This window comes from Camarhynchus parvulus, chromosome 7, assembly GCF_901933205.1.
Source record: "Camarhynchus parvulus chromosome 7, STF_HiC, whole genome shotgun sequence".
In the NCBI taxonomy this organism is placed as follows: domain Eukaryota; kingdom Metazoa; phylum Chordata; class Aves; order Passeriformes; family Thraupidae; genus Camarhynchus; species Camarhynchus parvulus.
In genome coordinates, this window is record NC_044577.1 from 11,426,957 (window position 1) to 11,444,912 (window position 17,956).

Genomic DNA, 17,956 nt, shown 5'->3' on the forward strand with positions numbered 1-17,956 from the left:
GACAAAAGCTGAAGATACATTTATAGCCACTGCTGTTCATTTTCCTGACCCTGACAGAACCAAAATTATTAAATAAATAAATCACCTTTTAAGGTGGCTCATACAACCATTCCATGTTTAAGAGACAGTGGCCTCAAATTCAGTACATCATACATTTCTCCTATTAAATACGAAGAATATACTTTATTAGAACTATGACTGTGCTCTAGACAGGTCCTTTCTGGACCTGGAATATGTCAATTTATTGATAAAAGTCCAGTTTATTGATACTGCAATATTCCTAACATTTGCTTTCCACAGTAGTTCAAAGCAAAATTCTTATCTAAGGTCAGCACCAAGTGCCACTGATGCATTGTGGTTCCTCACTAATTTTGGCTCACATGCAAAAGTGAGTAATTCAGAGTTTGAGCTCTGCTTTTATTTCCTTGATTGCTAAATAGAGGATTCCTTTGAAACACTGAGCCAAAGTTGTTCAACAAGCAACCAATTCTTATATGCAAGAGCGTACCAGTCACCCTTGAAGAGAAGGGAATGGCTAGCAACAGCCTTACAGAAGGCATATAGGTGTGTGTGTCTGCATGCACAGACATGGACCCAGTGTCTAAATCTCTGTCCCTCCTCAAAACACTTCCCAAACAGCTTTTCTGCTCAATTTAGGGAAATAGCAGTCATACCCAGAGGAGCTAAGACAAAGACACACTCTACTCTCACAATTCCCATTTTGTTACCTTAAACTCATGTTGGTCTGAAACCACACACGAACTGGAAGAGGATATGCAATCAGAGTTCACACTGCTACCTCATGCCAACCTCAAGGCACATGTAAGATTCAGCTTCATGAAAAGACCTGTGTAGGGGCACCTCCTGTCTCCCACTGACATCAGATCCCCCTCTGCACTCATGTGAAAGGGAGGGGTAGGGAAGGAGAAGGTGCAGAACTCACGGGGACCTTCTGCCCAGTCACAAACAAGAGGCAGAATGGAGTAACAGAATAGAGCAGCCCATGGCCTCAGCCAGTTGAGAGACAAGCAAGTGAAGAGCAGTAACACTGAAGCCTGGGCACGAAGACTGGTGAAGCAGAGCACGATACAAGAGTGCATTTCTGCAGCACGCACAGATGGAAGGAAATGGACTAACACACTACAAACACCTCCTTGTCCTTCAAACAGAAGGGAAGGCAGGGGAGAGAACAATACTAACTTGACTTCCTCTCTGCCCCCCATCCAATGTGCTCCTCGTTTGACTACTAGGAAGCAACCCTGTGGCTTGACACCCTTAAAGCTCATCAAACCACCAGCACTGTGCTGCTTCCTAAGAGCACCAGTATGATCTGTACAGACTTAAGGGAAATAACACTCACCTTACTACAAGCCACTAACAAAACTGGACTCTTAGTACAGCTATTTTCATTCAAATTATTTTCTGTTGATGTCTCCTGGCCACAGTAATATAATCCAGGCTGGAAGTCTTTCTCATCTGCTAAGAAGAGAGAATAATCTAGTCCTGCTGCTGTAGTCCAAATACCATCACCACACACCTAAAATTCAGGAGAAAGGAAGACATTAAAAATCATCACCCAAAGCTTGAAGGAGAGGAAAGTACATAACTCTTCTAGTCACACATGCACATAATTCACCTGCCAAGACAAACTACTGCAATAAGCAGCCAATTTTTCAGCTTCAGTGTCTCATAAAAAATAAACTCTTAGCACATATACTGAAAACCCTTTCCAGTTTTCTTTCTAATGGCTGATTTTTTGCCTTTCTGTTACAAATCAGTTTTATTTTTAAATGGGCATCAAGTGAGTTTGATTAAAGTGGAACACTATTCTCCCCTCTACATTTAACTGGGATATCTATATAAACTTGGGAGACAGTTAATCTGCTGTACATTAATTTGCATAAGGCCTAAGCAGGAAAATTATGCAGCTAGCTTTCCATTAAGATGAGCACTAGAAAACATAGGAAAGGCTGTGGTATAACCCAAAAATTGTTATTTTGCTATTCACTGAATGTGGTGAAAGTTCAAAACAAAGAGAAAACCCACTGCCAAAATTCTGCAAAGCTCCGGAAATAAGGAAACAAACAATAAATGTGGCCATGGTCCAGCCAAGCTAAAAACACTAGAATTGTTAGAATTGTTTAGAATAAAAACTGAGTCCTGAAGTATTTAGAAGTTTCAACACTGCAACATCAATATCAGAGAAACCAAACATAAGGTAAAAGTGAAATCTGATAGGAAGATACAACAGTCACATTTCTCAGTTCTAGAACTCCACTGTGGTCAAAAACCAGAGGAAGTCTGTGAAAATGATTTCTTGGGTAGATTTTGACAAGCTTATCTAAAGATCGTTTCACAGCATAAGCCAAAGAAAATCAAGGGCTCTATTATTAAAAAGCACATGGATCCATGAACAGGTCCTTCTCAGAAATTACTCTGCATTCACTTGTACAAGAAGAGACCCTAAATTGAAGAAGAAAACCACAGAAAACAAAGTACCTTTGCAAGACGAGGGACGGTTGTTGGGGAGTTCAAGTGACCAAGCTGGCCAGAGATATTACTGCCCCAGGAATACACCTGCAAGAAGCAGTGCTGAACATCAGAAGGTACATTTATATACATGGAAACATACTGAACTGTAGTAGTACAACACATCAAGGGCAAACACACAAGTCAAGGCTATAGGACTCATGTACTGAGAAGCATTTCCTTCATTTTCACTGCCTTCCTACATTCTGAGATTGTCTTCTCACATCCAGAAACAGAATACACCAAATCAACTCACAGAAATCTTTAAACAATGTTGATGGTACATGCAGAACTTGGGCAGAAATACAATTTACATTCCACACTACTTCCATGCTGCCTCCCGCAAACGGAAACAAAAGTTTAGAAGCTAAAGAAACTAAAAACTAGAAAAGACCAAACATGATAATTATGAAACAGAGAAACAATAAATGGTAACAATCACTTGTACCTGGGATTTGGCAGTGAGTGCTAAGGAATGATGGCCACCAGCAGAGAGGTGAATCACTTCCTTACCATCAAGGCTTTTCACACACAGTGGCTGAAGCCTGTCATTCCCCAGAACCCATAAGGTGAGGGAAGAGGGGTAGAATGTGGGAAAAAGAAAAAATATTATCACAGGTACTGTTAATGTGGAAACACTCAAGGTTTTGTTTCCTTCCCCAAAACAAATTAGAAAAAACAAAGATATATGGAACCTTCTGGCAATAAACCAGCTTAGTCAAAATGATCAGGAAGGGCAAAAGTTGATGACAGACCTCACCCCAATTTGGACAAAGTCAAAATATCACCCAAACTGTTACTGATTACAAAGGGTAAAATTGGAATTGATTAATGCTCAGTAACAATACAGCATAAAACATGCTACTTGGAGAAACTTAAATCACCTGAAAGAACAAGCAGACACTGCATGGCAGATGTCTAAATTTGAGAAGCTGAGACAGTTCAATACTCAATTTTCTAGCAATCTCCTGAATAAAAAAACATTTTTCAAAGAAATCTCACCTTGGCAGAACATCACCATGCCCTAGCTGTCCTTCCTTGCCCTTCCCCCAGCTCCACACCTCTGTTCTTAGAGAGGGCAAAAGAGCATCAGCTTCACCACTGTAGGTTGGAGTCAGAGCCACAGTCCTCATTTTTGCCCGTCCTACCTTCCGTAAGAGCCTTGGGGAAACTGAGCAGAGGCCAAGAATGAGAAAAATTTCTGATCATTTTGGTAAATGAATCACTCAGATTGTGCATTACACAGTAACAGCACTACTTAATAGCAAGTGATCAAAACTTCTTGAAGCAGTTTTAATTCAAGCCTGAGAACAACAGTTGACAGGTAAGACAATAGGTTATGGATACAAAGAAGTAACACAGGTGCTAAAACCAGGTAGATGTCAAGTAGTTTTTACCAGCTGCTAAAGTATAGCAGACATATGAGAACCATGCAGTTATAATGAAGCAAATGAACCAAAACAAACTATACATTAAAGTGTTTTGAAAAAAAAATGTATCCTTGGAGTGAACAGAAGACTTAATACTTCCTAAACGTCCTCTCAAATCCAAGATCAATATAGAACTAAACCATATATACATTCAGAGCAATTAACAGCACTAACATCTGTGGGGGAACAAAGCCATTAACTCTGAAGTTCAGCAGTGGGAACTGGAATACTTATAGGTCTCTGGCTCAAAACCAGCTCAGTGCAGTGCAGATTACAGACCACACAGATTTTTATCTTTGGCTAGAAAACCAACATGAAAGATCATTTGGCAATATGACTCTTCCAGTGTGCTCACTTTACCTTAATTTAACAAGAAAGACCATTTGTAAGCCCACTGTTTTTGGTTTTCTTAGCATGAAGTATAGTCTTCACTGTCTCCACCGCTTTCAAGCCTTAAGATATCATTTAGAATTCATACACACCTTTGAGAGATCATTGGATTTGTGTTTAATAAATATTTGGGGTTTTTTTCACTTACAAACCTCCACATTATTATAAGTTTTCCAGTGTTTTTTCCCCAACATGCTTGCTTACCTTGTGACAACAAGCCAGGCAGGGAAAGCCTTCGACTCCCTCCTTCAGATTCCTCCTCTCTAATATCTACTAAACTGGAACTCTTCTTCCCCTGCATGGATTCCAGCCTGACTTGCTCTTCTCGACTGTCCTTCAGAGCTTCGGGCCCCGGGGACCTGCTGCCCGACTGAGACCCCGGCTCACTCGAGGATGTGCCATAGAAGTTCATTACTTTCTTCAGGGACAAGGCTCCAGCCTCGTAGGTGGCAGCGACTCTCACCCCAACTGCTGAGGCACACGAGGCCACCAGGCTGTTCAAGGTGGATGTGCTGCTGCCTGGAGGGCCAGGGATACAAGCACTGAGCTGTTCCTCTTGAGATGGCTAAAACCAAAGGGAAGTGGGAAACTATCAGAGCAGGCAGCACAGAACAGCAGGATGATAATACACATTCACTATTCAAACCATGGGCCAGACTGAACACCATAAAATATTTACTATAAATGTTTACTGTAAATTATAGATGTATTTTAACTGTATATAATATAAATTATCTAGGTTTTTTATGCTTAGGTGTACATCTATTGCTCAGAATGATTTTTTTAAAGGTAGCACCAAGCACCATTTCTAAAAGGACTGGGCTTTGTCTGTTGCACCTGCCTTGTAGCTCATCTGTAAGAGACTGTAAGTCTGGGGTTTCTAAATACCAACAAAAAAAGGATCTTCGCACACAAACATAAGGGATACCATTTTAAGCTTATTACCAACTTCTTTGCCACCAATGAAAGTGCATCAGTGAGCATGCTCCATTTTGAGAGAGACAGGTTCTCTTTTCAATATGGTAAAAGGTAAACAGCAATTCATGGATTCATTTTGCAAGGCCTATCTTAAAACTCGACTGGGCTGTGTCCCCTTATACCATTGTTGTATCCATATAAAGCTTAGTCAATAATCATCAAACCGCACGAGGGACAAACTGACTGAAGGCAATTATTAGCCCCAGCACACCATTACCTGTAATTGCCTGACCCACCAAATAAGAAACAATGCCCAAAATGACCTCTGACAAATAGTTTGAATATTAAAACAAAGACAGCAAGTCCCATTTTCCCATCTTATACACACTGGAAAATGGTATTATTGCAAGTACTACAGCTCATTTTATTCTGCCAAAATAAAAACAACCTTTGACTTTAAAGCTTAGGTTAAAGGACCGGGATTGGTTCTATTTACTTCATCCTATTTCTAAAAGGCATACCTAAGCAAAACAGGAAAGAAAACTTCATTTCTATAGGAAAGCAAAGAAAAATGAAGGATTTTACTAATGCTGAAATGTTACATTAGATCTCATCTCTGCTCTTCACCTGTATATCAATTGTGGAAGATTCAGTGAATCAATTCCAGTCTTGATTCCTGAAACTGTGCAAGGAAAACAGTGCTCTGGAAATATGCCAGGAACAAGGAACTGAGACAGGCAGCATGAAACTATGTGTTTCAGTCACTTCTCAATGCTGGAGCTCTTGCAAGAGCCTGAGGAGCCCACAACTGCTAGAATGCATTCGTAATAGCAAAAAGTAAAAGAAAGAGCAAATGTATTTAAACAACATTCATTTCTCTAAAGGAGGTTTTCCTCAGAGTAAGAAAGCATAACTTGCTGAACTACCAAATTACTGGACAGATTTTAAAACTAGGGGGGTTTTGTTGCCATCAAAGGCAGTAACAAAAATCAACTGTTTGTTAGGTATTGTGAAATCTTTTTCCCAGAACCACTGTGGAGACTATTTTACTGCAACTATTAAAAAAATAAATAAATTTATGTTTGCACAACACTTTAAATGACAAAAGAAATTTTCAGTGTCAGTTTTGCAAATTAGGCCACAGAGCAGCATGGCTCCTCACAGGACAGCAGGTAAGTAACGACTGCCAGACTGCACTGTGAGATTCTGGATTAGTTTTCTGTCTAGTAGCTTTTGGGTTCTATCTTCTTCCCTTTGCCCCTAACTACTTTCCTTTTTTTTTTTTTCCTCTCTAAACCCAAGAAAACAGTATTTTGTTAGGGAGCCACAAAGCTCTTACACCATCATGTCAAGCATTTTCTGAAGCTTACTAAGAGATGAGTACTTGGCTGTTCTGCTATAGCATCAAAACAGTGTTGTTACATCATTTTCCACACTACACAGAGTAGTACTTACACATCTCCCAGCGTTTTTTACAAGTTTATGCCACCCCTACATTATTACCATTAGAAACCTTTTGGTCAAACCTTTTAGCAATTTGCGATCCAGAATTTTTAAGTGATTGAGAAATTAGATGGATTCACGAGGGATTTGTTACAGGTACAGATATTAAACCTCTACCCTAAATTAAATTGGCCGAGTACCAGTAAGATCCACTGAATCCTTCTGCCCCACACAAAAGGAAACCCAGGCATCAGGAAACAGAGCACAGAAATTGGCTTATGTGGTTCTGGTACTGCAGACCATGAGGAGGAGAGATTAAAGCACTGTCAAGGCTGCCCAAAATGAAGGCTCACAACTGAACAACAGTGGAGAACAAAAAAATCTTCCACTTAGAAGCTGATAATCATCAGTGAAAAAGTCACTTGGAAATGATAAAAACACCATAGCTATATTAAAGTAAGTTTTTCATTTGTAAAAAGAGTAATGTTGTCACACATGCAAGAGAAGTTATTGCAAATTATCATTGTGCTGTGATTAGGAACCAACCTGTTCAGGCTCTGTATAGATGTTTTTATTCAGGCTCTCATTTAATGAGTTATCTGACAAACCAATTAAGTACTCTTTCCCTTCTTTTTTGTCTGAGAACACAGTATTTCCCGAACTAGAAATTCCACTATCTTCCCGTCCATCGCTGCTGGAAAGGCCACTTGGTCCATCAGATTCTAAATCCACAAGCCTGTGTTGTTCCACAAGTGGTTTCTGACAGTTTTCACTTTGGCCAGCGGTTACACCTTTGCCTCCGGGGGTGTCCAATGAGGGACAGAAAACGTGGTTTTCTGGCTGGTTGTCAGACAGTGCTACACCCAGTGGGCAGCAGTGACTATCTGAAATGATGACATGATCTTCCTTGTCTGTCATGGTAATGAGAGGCTGACTGCAGTGATTGCATCTCTCTGGGATAGGCTTCATTTCCTGCACAGGGAGGCATTGTACCAGAGCCAGGCTGTGGTAGGCTCCACAAGCAATCTGGAGCACCACACGTCCTGCCAGGTGCTCCACCTTCTGTGGCTTTGTCACTGGGAAAGTTGTTGTTATGAGGCCGAGCTGGCAGCCACTCCCCCAGGCCCATATCTCTCTGCTCAGCGACAGCGCCAGCGTGTGCTCCTCTCCACATGCCAGCTGCAAAATCCGCACAGACAGCAGAGGGCTGGTTTCCGAGTCACAGATACTGACCAGCTGGGGATGGGGCACACAGGGCTGATTGGCAGCTGCACACTGGCCAGCAGAGTTGTCCCCCCACATGTACACCACGCCGCTCTCCGTCACCGCTCCATTGTGGAAGCTGCCGGCTGCCACTGTAATGATACGATGGCCAAGCAAAGCACTCTCTAAGACAGGACTGTTAACACATTCCTCAGGTCCTGATCTCCAGGGCAGCTTTCCAAAACTGTAGACCTCTCCACCTGGGAGGGCGGAAACAAGAAAAACAAATCCTAGTATGAGTGTAAAACCAATTGTTAAACCAATGCAAAATATGAAGACTGCTTCAGACAAACAGATATGAATTCCTAGCTTAGTCCAGGCTCAGCAAAACTATAGCTATTGATATAAGAAGGCTGCTGGTTGCTCTCTGCAATTGCTGCTGTTGTTCTACGCCTCACATTAATGTTACCCTGCGCATGCATGCACTGCTAAAGTAAGTAATGCTTTTCTGCCAAAAATTCAATTCTACTCCAGTCAAGTGAGTTAAGTGTATTTGTTGGTCCTTTCTAATTTAAGAACATACTAAAGGACATACAAATGTGTATGAAAAGCACAAAGTACAGTCCTCATCTTTCCAAACACAGATCTAGTATCACTTCTAAAAGAAAAAAACTTGACAATAACTGAAGATTGTTACTGCACCAGATCATTACAATTAAGGTGTTTATTACCTTCTGTTAGAAGTAACCCATGATGGATTCCAAGGGCTGCCTGTAACACTGTCTTTCCACTGAGGCCTGGAAGCCTTTCTGGAGTCACGGAGCACGAACCAGCCTTCCAAACATAGACCAGGCCTCTCTCTTTGGCTCCTTCTGCCTCTTCTGAGCTACAAAGATTGCATGAAATTGGAACACAATCAGGATGAAGTTTCCATGGTTCAGTAATGCCTGTGTAGGAAAGGCTTGGTAGTTCAGACATTAACTTTACTTTCAAGCCAACATATGTAAATCACTATTATCAAATTGTAAAGTAAATGCTATTAAAATGAAAAAGTGTCTTCTGCTTGAAAACATAAGCTTTTTTCTCATTTGTACTTGACCATGGACCACTTGCTCCCATTAATAGTGTGTTTAAAACATTACACCTGTAGGAGCTCATCCTTTATACACTTTCATTTCTACCTCTAGAGATAAAAATGAGGTTTTGATTGTCTGGGTTTTTTTCCTTTTTTGTATATTCTTAATGAGTGTCCCAGATTCAAATGAGCCAGTTATTCAAATAAACTGAACCATGAAAAAACAAATATCCTGAAATAGTGTGCAATTATCAGGGCTTGCAGGAGTGACTGGAACTATGCAAACTTCAACACACTGTGGTTTGAATGCTCAGTCAGCAACTTCTCCAACTCAGCACAAAGAAATTCCTCGGAATTTGACAAGCCCACAGTTTTAACAATTTGCAGAATCCCTTGATTTAAATACAAAAAAGTTATGTTAAGCATCAATACAGACTACCTTAAATTAAGACTAGACTTAAATTAAGAGTCATGCTTAATTCCTTAGAATTTTATATAGACTAGACTGTTATCTACTCAGAAAGAAAAAAATAGGTTTAGATCCTAATTAGACAACAGCCAAGTCACTCCCTGCATAAATCAGCTCTTGCAGCTTGACATGAACTTGTGGAATTAAATACCTTAAGACATCAAGGGAAGCTTTGACAGAATTACAGTCTAGAAGAAAAGGCACAAGAAATAAAATGTACTCCAAACCTGTACCAAGCCCATGAAAAAGCTATTCTGATACACCACACTGCAGGCAAACTCATGCAAGTAGCCCTATTCCTGCAGGCCATGGATCTGTTAAACTATGTATTTTGTACTGTGGTGCACAGGATGAACATCGTTATACAATCTGCCTCTGAAACATTCAAGTTAAGAACAGCCAAGAAACCAAATTATCTCTCCTAGCTCCTGTGTCCATCCCAAATATCTTTATTTTTCTACAAAACAGAAAGAAAAAAAAGAAAAAATTTAAAAGGTGACAGTCTAGAACTCTTCTAAAATTCAAGTAAATGGTCCATAAAGCAAACAGATTTAAAATGCAGAGTCCACCTTGTATTTCAAATACATAGGACTTGTGTTTAGAATAGAAGTAAATTTAAAAGAAACCAATCAAGGAATATATACACAAAGAAAAAAAAAGGCTTAAAAATCTAACATCAATATAAGGATATTTCACCTAAGATAAAAATAGAGATTTTACACAGATGGGCAAAGCACTCCAAAGAACACAAAATTATAATATTGAGAGTTTTCATCAACATATTGTACATCAAATCAGTGCAACACCCAATATTTGTGCTTTTATCTGTTTAACAGATCTTGAGGAAACAGCGTAAAACAAATCTGGACATTCACATAACAGGATTTGTGACAAAAACAGCTGACCTCTACCAAGTATCTCAGTGTAAGAAAAGTCTACTGGAGGGCTACTGATCCAGAATCAAAATTCACAGGGGCAGGTACCAGACAGGATGTACTGTTCACTCAGGAATGTTTCTTTCAAGATTGTAGCCTGTGGCTATGGCTCCAGAAATTGCAACCATCAAGTTAAAAAAGAAGTTGCTGTTGTAGCAACTTTAGTGTTCCAGACACAACTGAAGCTAAGATAATAATCTTCCCTTTAGTGGAAGTTTTAGAAGAAGTTACATAAAGAGTATGCTGATATCACTTAATTTTCCAGGATGACCATGAGCTGCTATTTCAGGGAGCCTCTGTGGTTTCACCTAGCTGCTCATTCTCACCTTCTTTCCTGTGAGTCCATCTGTCAGTGGCAGCACTCCATCACCACCAAATTGCTCCTCTTTCAAAAGGAACAATATAATTTTCACAAACTGAAAAACATAAAAACCAACTATTTAATCACAAATAACATAAAACAATAACAACAGCAAAACCCAAAAAACCTCCAAAGGTTTAGCTCCTGCATTCAATAAATAAACACTTCCACACTGCCAGGACGGTTCAAGTATTTATATTTAGTTCACTCACACTGAGTTGGCAGACAGAAGCTAAACAGCCAGACTCGTCCTAACTACTCAGCTCACAATGGGTCTATTGTAAGGACAGAATGAACAAAACCTCATTCAAAGGCAGAAATTCACATCAATTTCTCTATACAGTTCTCATTACACCACTCAAAAAACACCAAATTGATTCATTTTCAGTCATAAGACAGAATTCAGTACTCAGCTAAATTTATGGTGAACAGATTTGCATGAGTAGAAAATGATTAGGAGTTGAGTGTGTAACTTAATTCCTGAACCAAATTGCACATCACCATTAGCAGGTGCAATAGTGCCTGGGCAGAAATGCAGAAAGCAGAGTCCAAAACATTTCTTCATGCAAACTGGTAGCAGAGTGCCTATGGAGATATAGACAACCATGGAAGGCAAGGGGGGTAAAAGTGGCTGCTCTAGCTACAATTTCACCCTTTCGGATTTTGCATTTTGCAAGTTCACCATCACACTTTCCATCCTCATGAAGATAACTTTGTGTTACTTTTCTTGGAATAAAACAAAGCTACAGTTAATCTTTGTTTCTTATGAGCTGTTTGGCTTCTTTTAGAACTGTGATTTCTCTTGATCTGCTGCCTTACTATATGAAGTATTACAAATTTTGGTTACATTAATGCATATGTATAATCACATTTATTCAAAGTTTCACATTTAAATGCTTTAGAGCTGTTGCTTTATTATAGTTGCTGTCAGATAACCACTGTAACAAAATCAGAAAACAAATAAGTTAGTACAAGAATTAAGACCAAGAATAAGTCATCTGAAGCTTTTGTACGGAGAAATATATATGGCCAGTCATGAATACAAGAGACAAAATATATTCAGACCTGCAACCCTCATACAGAAGTTTCAGTGCACACTTGGAAACAGTCATCATCAAGTTGATAAATAATTAAAATAACTAACAAAACCTCCAACACTTTCACTGGAGTGCTCTGAATAATGAATTACCAAGGAGACCTTCACATGTAGAAACAACACAGCATACAAACAATTCCAGTCCTGCAGATACAGGACCCTAAAAAGAACGATTTGGAGTTGGCAAAGAACAGACCTCAAAAAGATAAAGATCTGATAACATGGTATTGTGATAAGTCATATGCACACTGCTCTAAAAAACCCCACAAACCAGAGCATACTTTCTAGGAACACAAAGACACACTAGTCACCAGAAAGATACTGCTTTCAAGACAGCCTCTCCTTCCTCAACTACAAAAGGAAACAACCACCTATAATTGTAAAAGTTAACTTCTAAAATATTAACAAAGGAGTCTCACAAATACAAGGGAACTGTCATGCGATGCTTCACTAGCAGAGGTGTTGATGAAACATCAAAGGAAAATGGAAGCGCATTTTGGAACCATAACTTCCCGATGTGTTCTTGCTCAGAGCAAGCAAATTTAGGGTTTTCTTTAGCCTACTCAAAACCACCTAACCCTACAATTCATTCTCTTGAAAATGCTAGCACCTCACCTTTGTAAAGGACTCTAGCTTCAAATAAAATGACTCAGTGGATCACTGAATCAAAGAGATGAACACTTTGATAGAGTAATTGAAGTATCAACAAATATACCATTTACATTGCATAGAGTTATTTGAGGTTAAGGAACTGAGGCCTAAGATTCTTGGCTTCTAGAATTTATGGGCTTTAAGGACTCAAAGAATTATTTTCATGAGCCTCAACTGCAAAAAAATGTATTGTAGTTGTCATGAAACCTTCTGATTGTAACAAAATAAAGACAGGCATTTGACTAGCTGTTTTGCAAGATCTCCCTTCAAAGCCAAATAGAAAAACTATTTTTATAAAGTAAGAAAGTTGTAACAGTGGCAAACTAGAAACTAAGAGCATTATATGATGGCAGAGATATTCTTTTCCTTACAGAAGCTCACGCTTCTGGTTGCATCACCAAGCATTTATGCTTATAAGGGAAAACACGCGTCAAACTGTCTTCTTTCCACAGACGAGACATATTTAAGGCATTTTGAAATCACTTTCAAGTTCAGTTCAAGCTCTTAATCACACCTAGGACAGCACAACATTATTCCCATTTCACAGCTACTGCAAAATACAAGTTGCTTTGCCACAGCTACTAACCAAGTAAAGTAATTGTACAAGGTTTCTTCCTCCCAACAGAAACAGGTCGTTTTCCTTGCTTACTCTCACATCACTTATACATTGTTTCCTTTCCACTAAGTTTACCTGACTTGTTATTAGCTGTAGCATTCATGGAGGTGAACATCCAGGCACTAAACAACCCTGGTGCATGGAAGCGCAGTGTGATACCAGCACCTTCACTGCTCTGCCCATACTTTCACCGTTACATTTTTCTTTCAACGCTGCAAGCGGAAAGCAGCAAGGAGTGCCAATTATGTAATGGATTTGTGCTACAGACAGATGGTCACTGGCATGACACTGATGTCACACTCTCCACTTCCAAAGTTAAAGGCTAATTCTCAAGAAATCCAACGCTATCACACCATAACAACTGCCATGGTTGGGAATGATGTGGAGCAAACACTTCTCTCATTATCATGGACTGTGCTCTTCGTCGCCCAGTTTTAAGCAAGCACCACAGATATGAAGGTAACCTCACATTCACTGCTGAACAGCAACAGCTGGTATGCCCCTGACTTTGAGCAACACTAGAACTCCCATGAGCCTCACGTGCTTATTTACCTCCTAGTCAATAAACACTGCAAATATTTCTACAGCTTTCATACAAGTTTACTTACATATTTCCAAACACATTTTTAATAATAATTTGTTGCATCACATTTAGCAATAACTTGCAAGACCAAGACTGCATGTTTGTTATACAGAATTACCTACTGAGGCTCTGAAGAGATGACCTCCAAGCTTCCTCATTCAAAACAGAGTTGTCAACATCATTTACTGCTGGCAACTGTGGCTTACATACAACGTGTAACTAGTTAAAGAAGCCCTTGTGTTTTGGTCAGCACTAACCATTGCTTTTAACACTGTGTGATTAAGATCTGCTCAGAACAAAACAAAACAACTGGCTACTGAGGGACGGTAGAGATCCCTTGGATGAGGGCGAGGGCTCAAAGCTTTTAACGCCAGCTCCAGCGAATGCAGGATGGTAGCAAAATAAAGCAGTAAAGAAGCCGGGGGAAAAAAACTAACACAGGTGAAAATTATCCACTACAGCATGCAATTAAAAATTTAAAATTTACCACACTCGTGAGAGACAAAAAAAATCTGTATCTCCTTCTGCCCCTTCTTCTTTTGAAATTACACCTTTATTTTGTACATTCTCATGTGGTTCCCCGTCTGAAGACAGTTCACTCTGCAGAAACTGAAAGTGGTAAGTATAGCTAGTTTACATAAGCTGCTGCCCTACAACAGCAGTGATTAACTACAAATCATCTACGACCCCTCCGGTTACTCTCTGTTTTCGTTCTGGAAGACGAGGCCTGTGACAGTGCCAGGACACTATGTCACCTGTACAGGATACTGCAGCCGCAGCACCACCATCACACAGTACACTCCAAAAGCCAAACTGCATTAGCCCCCGAGCAAGCAAGGCACGCAAAGGGATAGGGCCTTTAAACACAAGTGGAAGGAGATGAAGGACGTGTCAGTTACAGTGCGGGGTCTCTTTCCACCATGAGGGAGGGGACCTTTCAGACCCGACAGAAATACACCTCGCTATCTGTGCTGTACCAGCCTATCACAGCGCGGTTGGAGTTGGAGACCCAGGGTCCGTCAGGGCTGCTCTTCTCCTCTCCCCAAGTCCCAGAGCGCAGCCGGGGGCAGCGCAGGGCGTGTCCCGTGTGTCTCCGGTGCCGCCGGGCGCTCCCGTCCCGCAGCGCAGGTGCGGCAGGCGCGGGGAGCGCGGCCGCCCTCAGGCGCGGGCCCCCCCCCTCAGGCGCGGCCCCCCCCACCTCAGGCGCGGCCCCCCACCTCAGGCGCGGCCCCGCGCGCAGCCCGCACCTGTTGCCGCTGCGCCGCCCGCACCCGCGCGCTGCCCGCAGCCCCTCGCGCCGCCCGGCTGACTCACGCGGGGGCGCGCGACGCGGAGGGGGCGGGACCAGCGCCGCGCGAGCGCCGACGGGTCCCTGCCCGGGACAAAACAGGCAGAGACCGGAGCGACACGTGGGTGTGCGTCGGGAAACGTTCGAGGCGCAATTAAAGAGCCCGGGGCCGGCCCACGCAGGATGGGTGACAGCGACAGCGGCCGGCCGGCCCTCCCTGCTCCGCAAACCCGCCCGACGCCGCTGCTTTAGCGGGGAGCGGGCCTGCGCCGCAGCTGCCCCAGGCCCAACGTGGAGCGGCCTGTGCCTGTGCTGCCACAGGTGCATGCACGTGTTTGTGCGAGCCATGCACACGCGCCTAGGTGTGCTTTTCCACAGGCATAGATTGCACAGATACATTTAAATATGTACACATAAATAGACCAATATCTGTATATATGCAATATGTATATACACCTATGTGTCTATATGCACACATGCTACATATATATATATTTATTTTTTTTCAATAGCAACAATCAGCAGGTATAAGCATGCTTTCTTCATTTATCATCTCTGGCTATTTGGAAAAAGTTGGATTACTTCTCTTTGTGATAGTGTTTCCCTTCTACTCCCTGACATGCAAAGGCCGGGTGGTTGGGTTGCAGCAAGACACAGAAATCGTTCCTGCTTTCCCAAGACATTTTTGCTTCAAACACATAATTATGCTCAAGGAAAAAGTGTTGTTCTTGGACATGAAAATAGTGAAGCAAAGGGAAGATTTCATGTGATGTGTTCAAATGAAAACTGAAGGACCTAATGGGTCAGCATAAAAATACCACAGGTCGATGTCAGCTCCCTCAGCCCTTGTCATTTTCCGTGTGTGGGTTGGGTGTTAGTCCTAGGAAGCTGCACAGTGAGTCCTGCTCATGCAGGACTATAAGAAGGGGACTTTTGGCTGTCCACATCTGGGGTAAATCCACTGTGCATTCCCTGCTCTACAGTGGGCAGGATTCATCAGTTTGCTCTGGTTATTCTGACATATGGACAAGATCATGAGCTACAACTCATTGCATTCCTTGGATACATAATCCAGCAGGGACAGACAGGTCCCCACGCTGATGGAAATGCCAAAGCAAGGGCAGTCAATGTACAGCTCCTGCAGAAAGCACAGCTCAGCCACAGTGTTCAGGAAGCTCACCTGAGAGCCCAGAGGCTGAAGTCTGAAGCCTAGACCTGCTACAGGCAGGGAGGGAAGTCAAGGCCTGCTCCTGTGTGAAACCTATCCCTTCATTATCCAACTCACTACACTGAGACTTGCTTAACTGAAATAAGTGTGTACAAGCAGAAAGTTTGGATTTATTAATTCTCCATCTTCGGGTATGAAAAATGTTGGCTGTTTTTGGAGGGCTTGTACCAAAGGAACTGAAATCAATGGAACTAGTCCAGAGTTGCATTTGGACTTTCAAGGAAAAACTGCAGAAATCACAAGACTCTTTGAGGCAGAGACCTCATGCGAGTCATATGAGCTGCTGTTACAGACACAGAGGGATGAGGAGGAGCAAGGAGAAAACAAGAGGTACAGTTTAATTTAAACAGGACAACATGGGAGACGTTCTGTGTGTAAGTGCTGTCAGACCAGGATGCAGCAGCTGCTCTTCGGAGAGAAGGGGCTCCCAACAAATCCAAGGCCTTCAGCACATGGAAGCAGGGACTACAGCAGAGGTATTTAATGTCATCTTGTGATACTTCTGCATTGAGATAGGGGAAGCCTGGGTGCTTCCACTTGTGGGAGTGCAAAGCTGTCACATTTGCTTCTAACCAGACAGCATCAAACTTTGCAGCTTCAGGCTTGTGAAGCTACTGAAAGAGGAATCTGTACCTTAGATGACAAAAAATGCCTTTGATGAGATGAGCAGGGAGAGAAGATTGCACTCCAGCAAGTTCTATGCCAGTGAGAGATTGTAAAACAGGGAGGCAGCCAACAACCTACAGTTCTGGAGGAGGCAGCATGCCACAGATTGCAAATTCTGTGTTGACAAATTATAATCCATTCAATAGAGCTGCTTGGGAGGGCTCGAAGCCTGCTTGCCATTCACTGCTACCTTTTTATAGCTGAGTAGTGTACAGCACTGTTATGCTGTATGGACCAAATAAGCAGGCTGTGTAAATGATACAGTGGTGAGGAAGGAGGTGAGGGGTGAGGGATTAAGGGGGAGGAGAATACATAAATGTAAACTTCCTGAAATTTCACTCCTGCATTTAAGTTTTGGTCCCTGCCCTAACAGGTTATTTAGAGATGAATAATTCAGGGTAAGAGGGAATAACATGCATTTAGCATGATGCTGGCAGAAGTACCCTCTGCAGTTAAGGCAGCTTTATCTTTGGCATTCTGAGTGGGTGCTGCCATTTACCAACACAGGAACACACAGACAGTTGCTCCCCTTACAGCCAGTACTGGAGATCTGTGACTGATAGAGAGAGAGATGAAAATGATGTGCATTGCTCAAAGCCACTGCAGTCAAGGAGAAAGAAAAGAAACTCAGAATCGAGTTTGCCAGTGACACAGTTTGTCCCCTTATCCTATGCCAGCTGTTAGGTGTAACCAGAGCACCCCTTTCTCTACCCCCTCTGCAGCCCCAGCAGCTCCACAGCCTCCAGAGCTGGAGGTACAGCACACAGGGATCTTGGGGTTACACTGATTCATTCCAGGAGCAGCATGTTGTGGAGAGGTTCAAATGGGAGAGGTGCAGCATTCAGAGAGCCAGAAAGGAGATATTTTATCCAATGGTTATTCCAGTCATTAATCAGTACTTAATTACTGAATGACCTGCTAGTAGCTTCTTGTTGTACCCAGCAATCTAAAACACATACCAATTTCTTCATGAAGCAGAGACAAGGCATCCCGTTTGGAGCTGCCACATCCTATATACATCTAGAGAAGCTGTGTGAAGGATCCTGTGCAACTGTGTACAAGGGGATCAGCAGGT

At 41.9% G+C, this 17,956-nt stretch overlaps 2 protein-coding genes across 2 annotated transcripts in view; one reads left to right on the forward strand and one right to left on the reverse strand.

Moving 5' to 3' along the window:
* ALS2 (alsin Rho guanine nucleotide exchange factor ALS2) overlaps positions 1-15,024 on the reverse strand; it is a 37,572-nt gene extending 22,548 nt beyond the window's left edge. Inside the window, exons 1-9 of the mRNA XM_030952406.1 lie at positions 14,947-15,024; positions 10,719-10,808; positions 8,645-8,799; positions 7,257-8,173; positions 4,554-4,914; positions 3,532-3,700; positions 2,978-3,074; positions 2,500-2,577; positions 1,361-1,537 (exon numbers count right to left, since the gene is read on the reverse strand). Coding sequence (XP_030808266.1) covers positions 1,361-1,537; positions 2,500-2,577; positions 2,978-3,074; positions 3,532-3,700; positions 4,554-4,914; positions 7,257-8,173; positions 8,645-8,799; positions 10,719-10,738 — 1,974 coding nt within the window. The 5' untranslated portion in view covers positions 10,739-10,808; positions 14,947-15,024. The remainder of the gene's footprint in view (positions 1-1,360; positions 1,538-2,499; positions 2,578-2,977; positions 3,075-3,531; positions 3,701-4,553; positions 4,915-7,256; positions 8,174-8,644; positions 8,800-10,718; positions 10,809-14,946) is intronic.
* A 1,547-nt stretch (positions 15,025-16,571) lies between these two features.
* The window catches only part of CDK15 (cyclin dependent kinase 15), a 34,429-nt gene continuing 33,044 nt past the window's right edge, over positions 16,572-17,956 (forward strand). Inside the window, exons 1-2 of the mRNA XM_030952504.1 lie at positions 16,572-16,691; positions 17,857-17,954. Coding sequence (XP_030808364.1) covers positions 16,572-16,691; positions 17,857-17,954 — 218 coding nt within the window. The remainder of the gene's footprint in view (positions 16,692-17,856; positions 17,955-17,956) is intronic.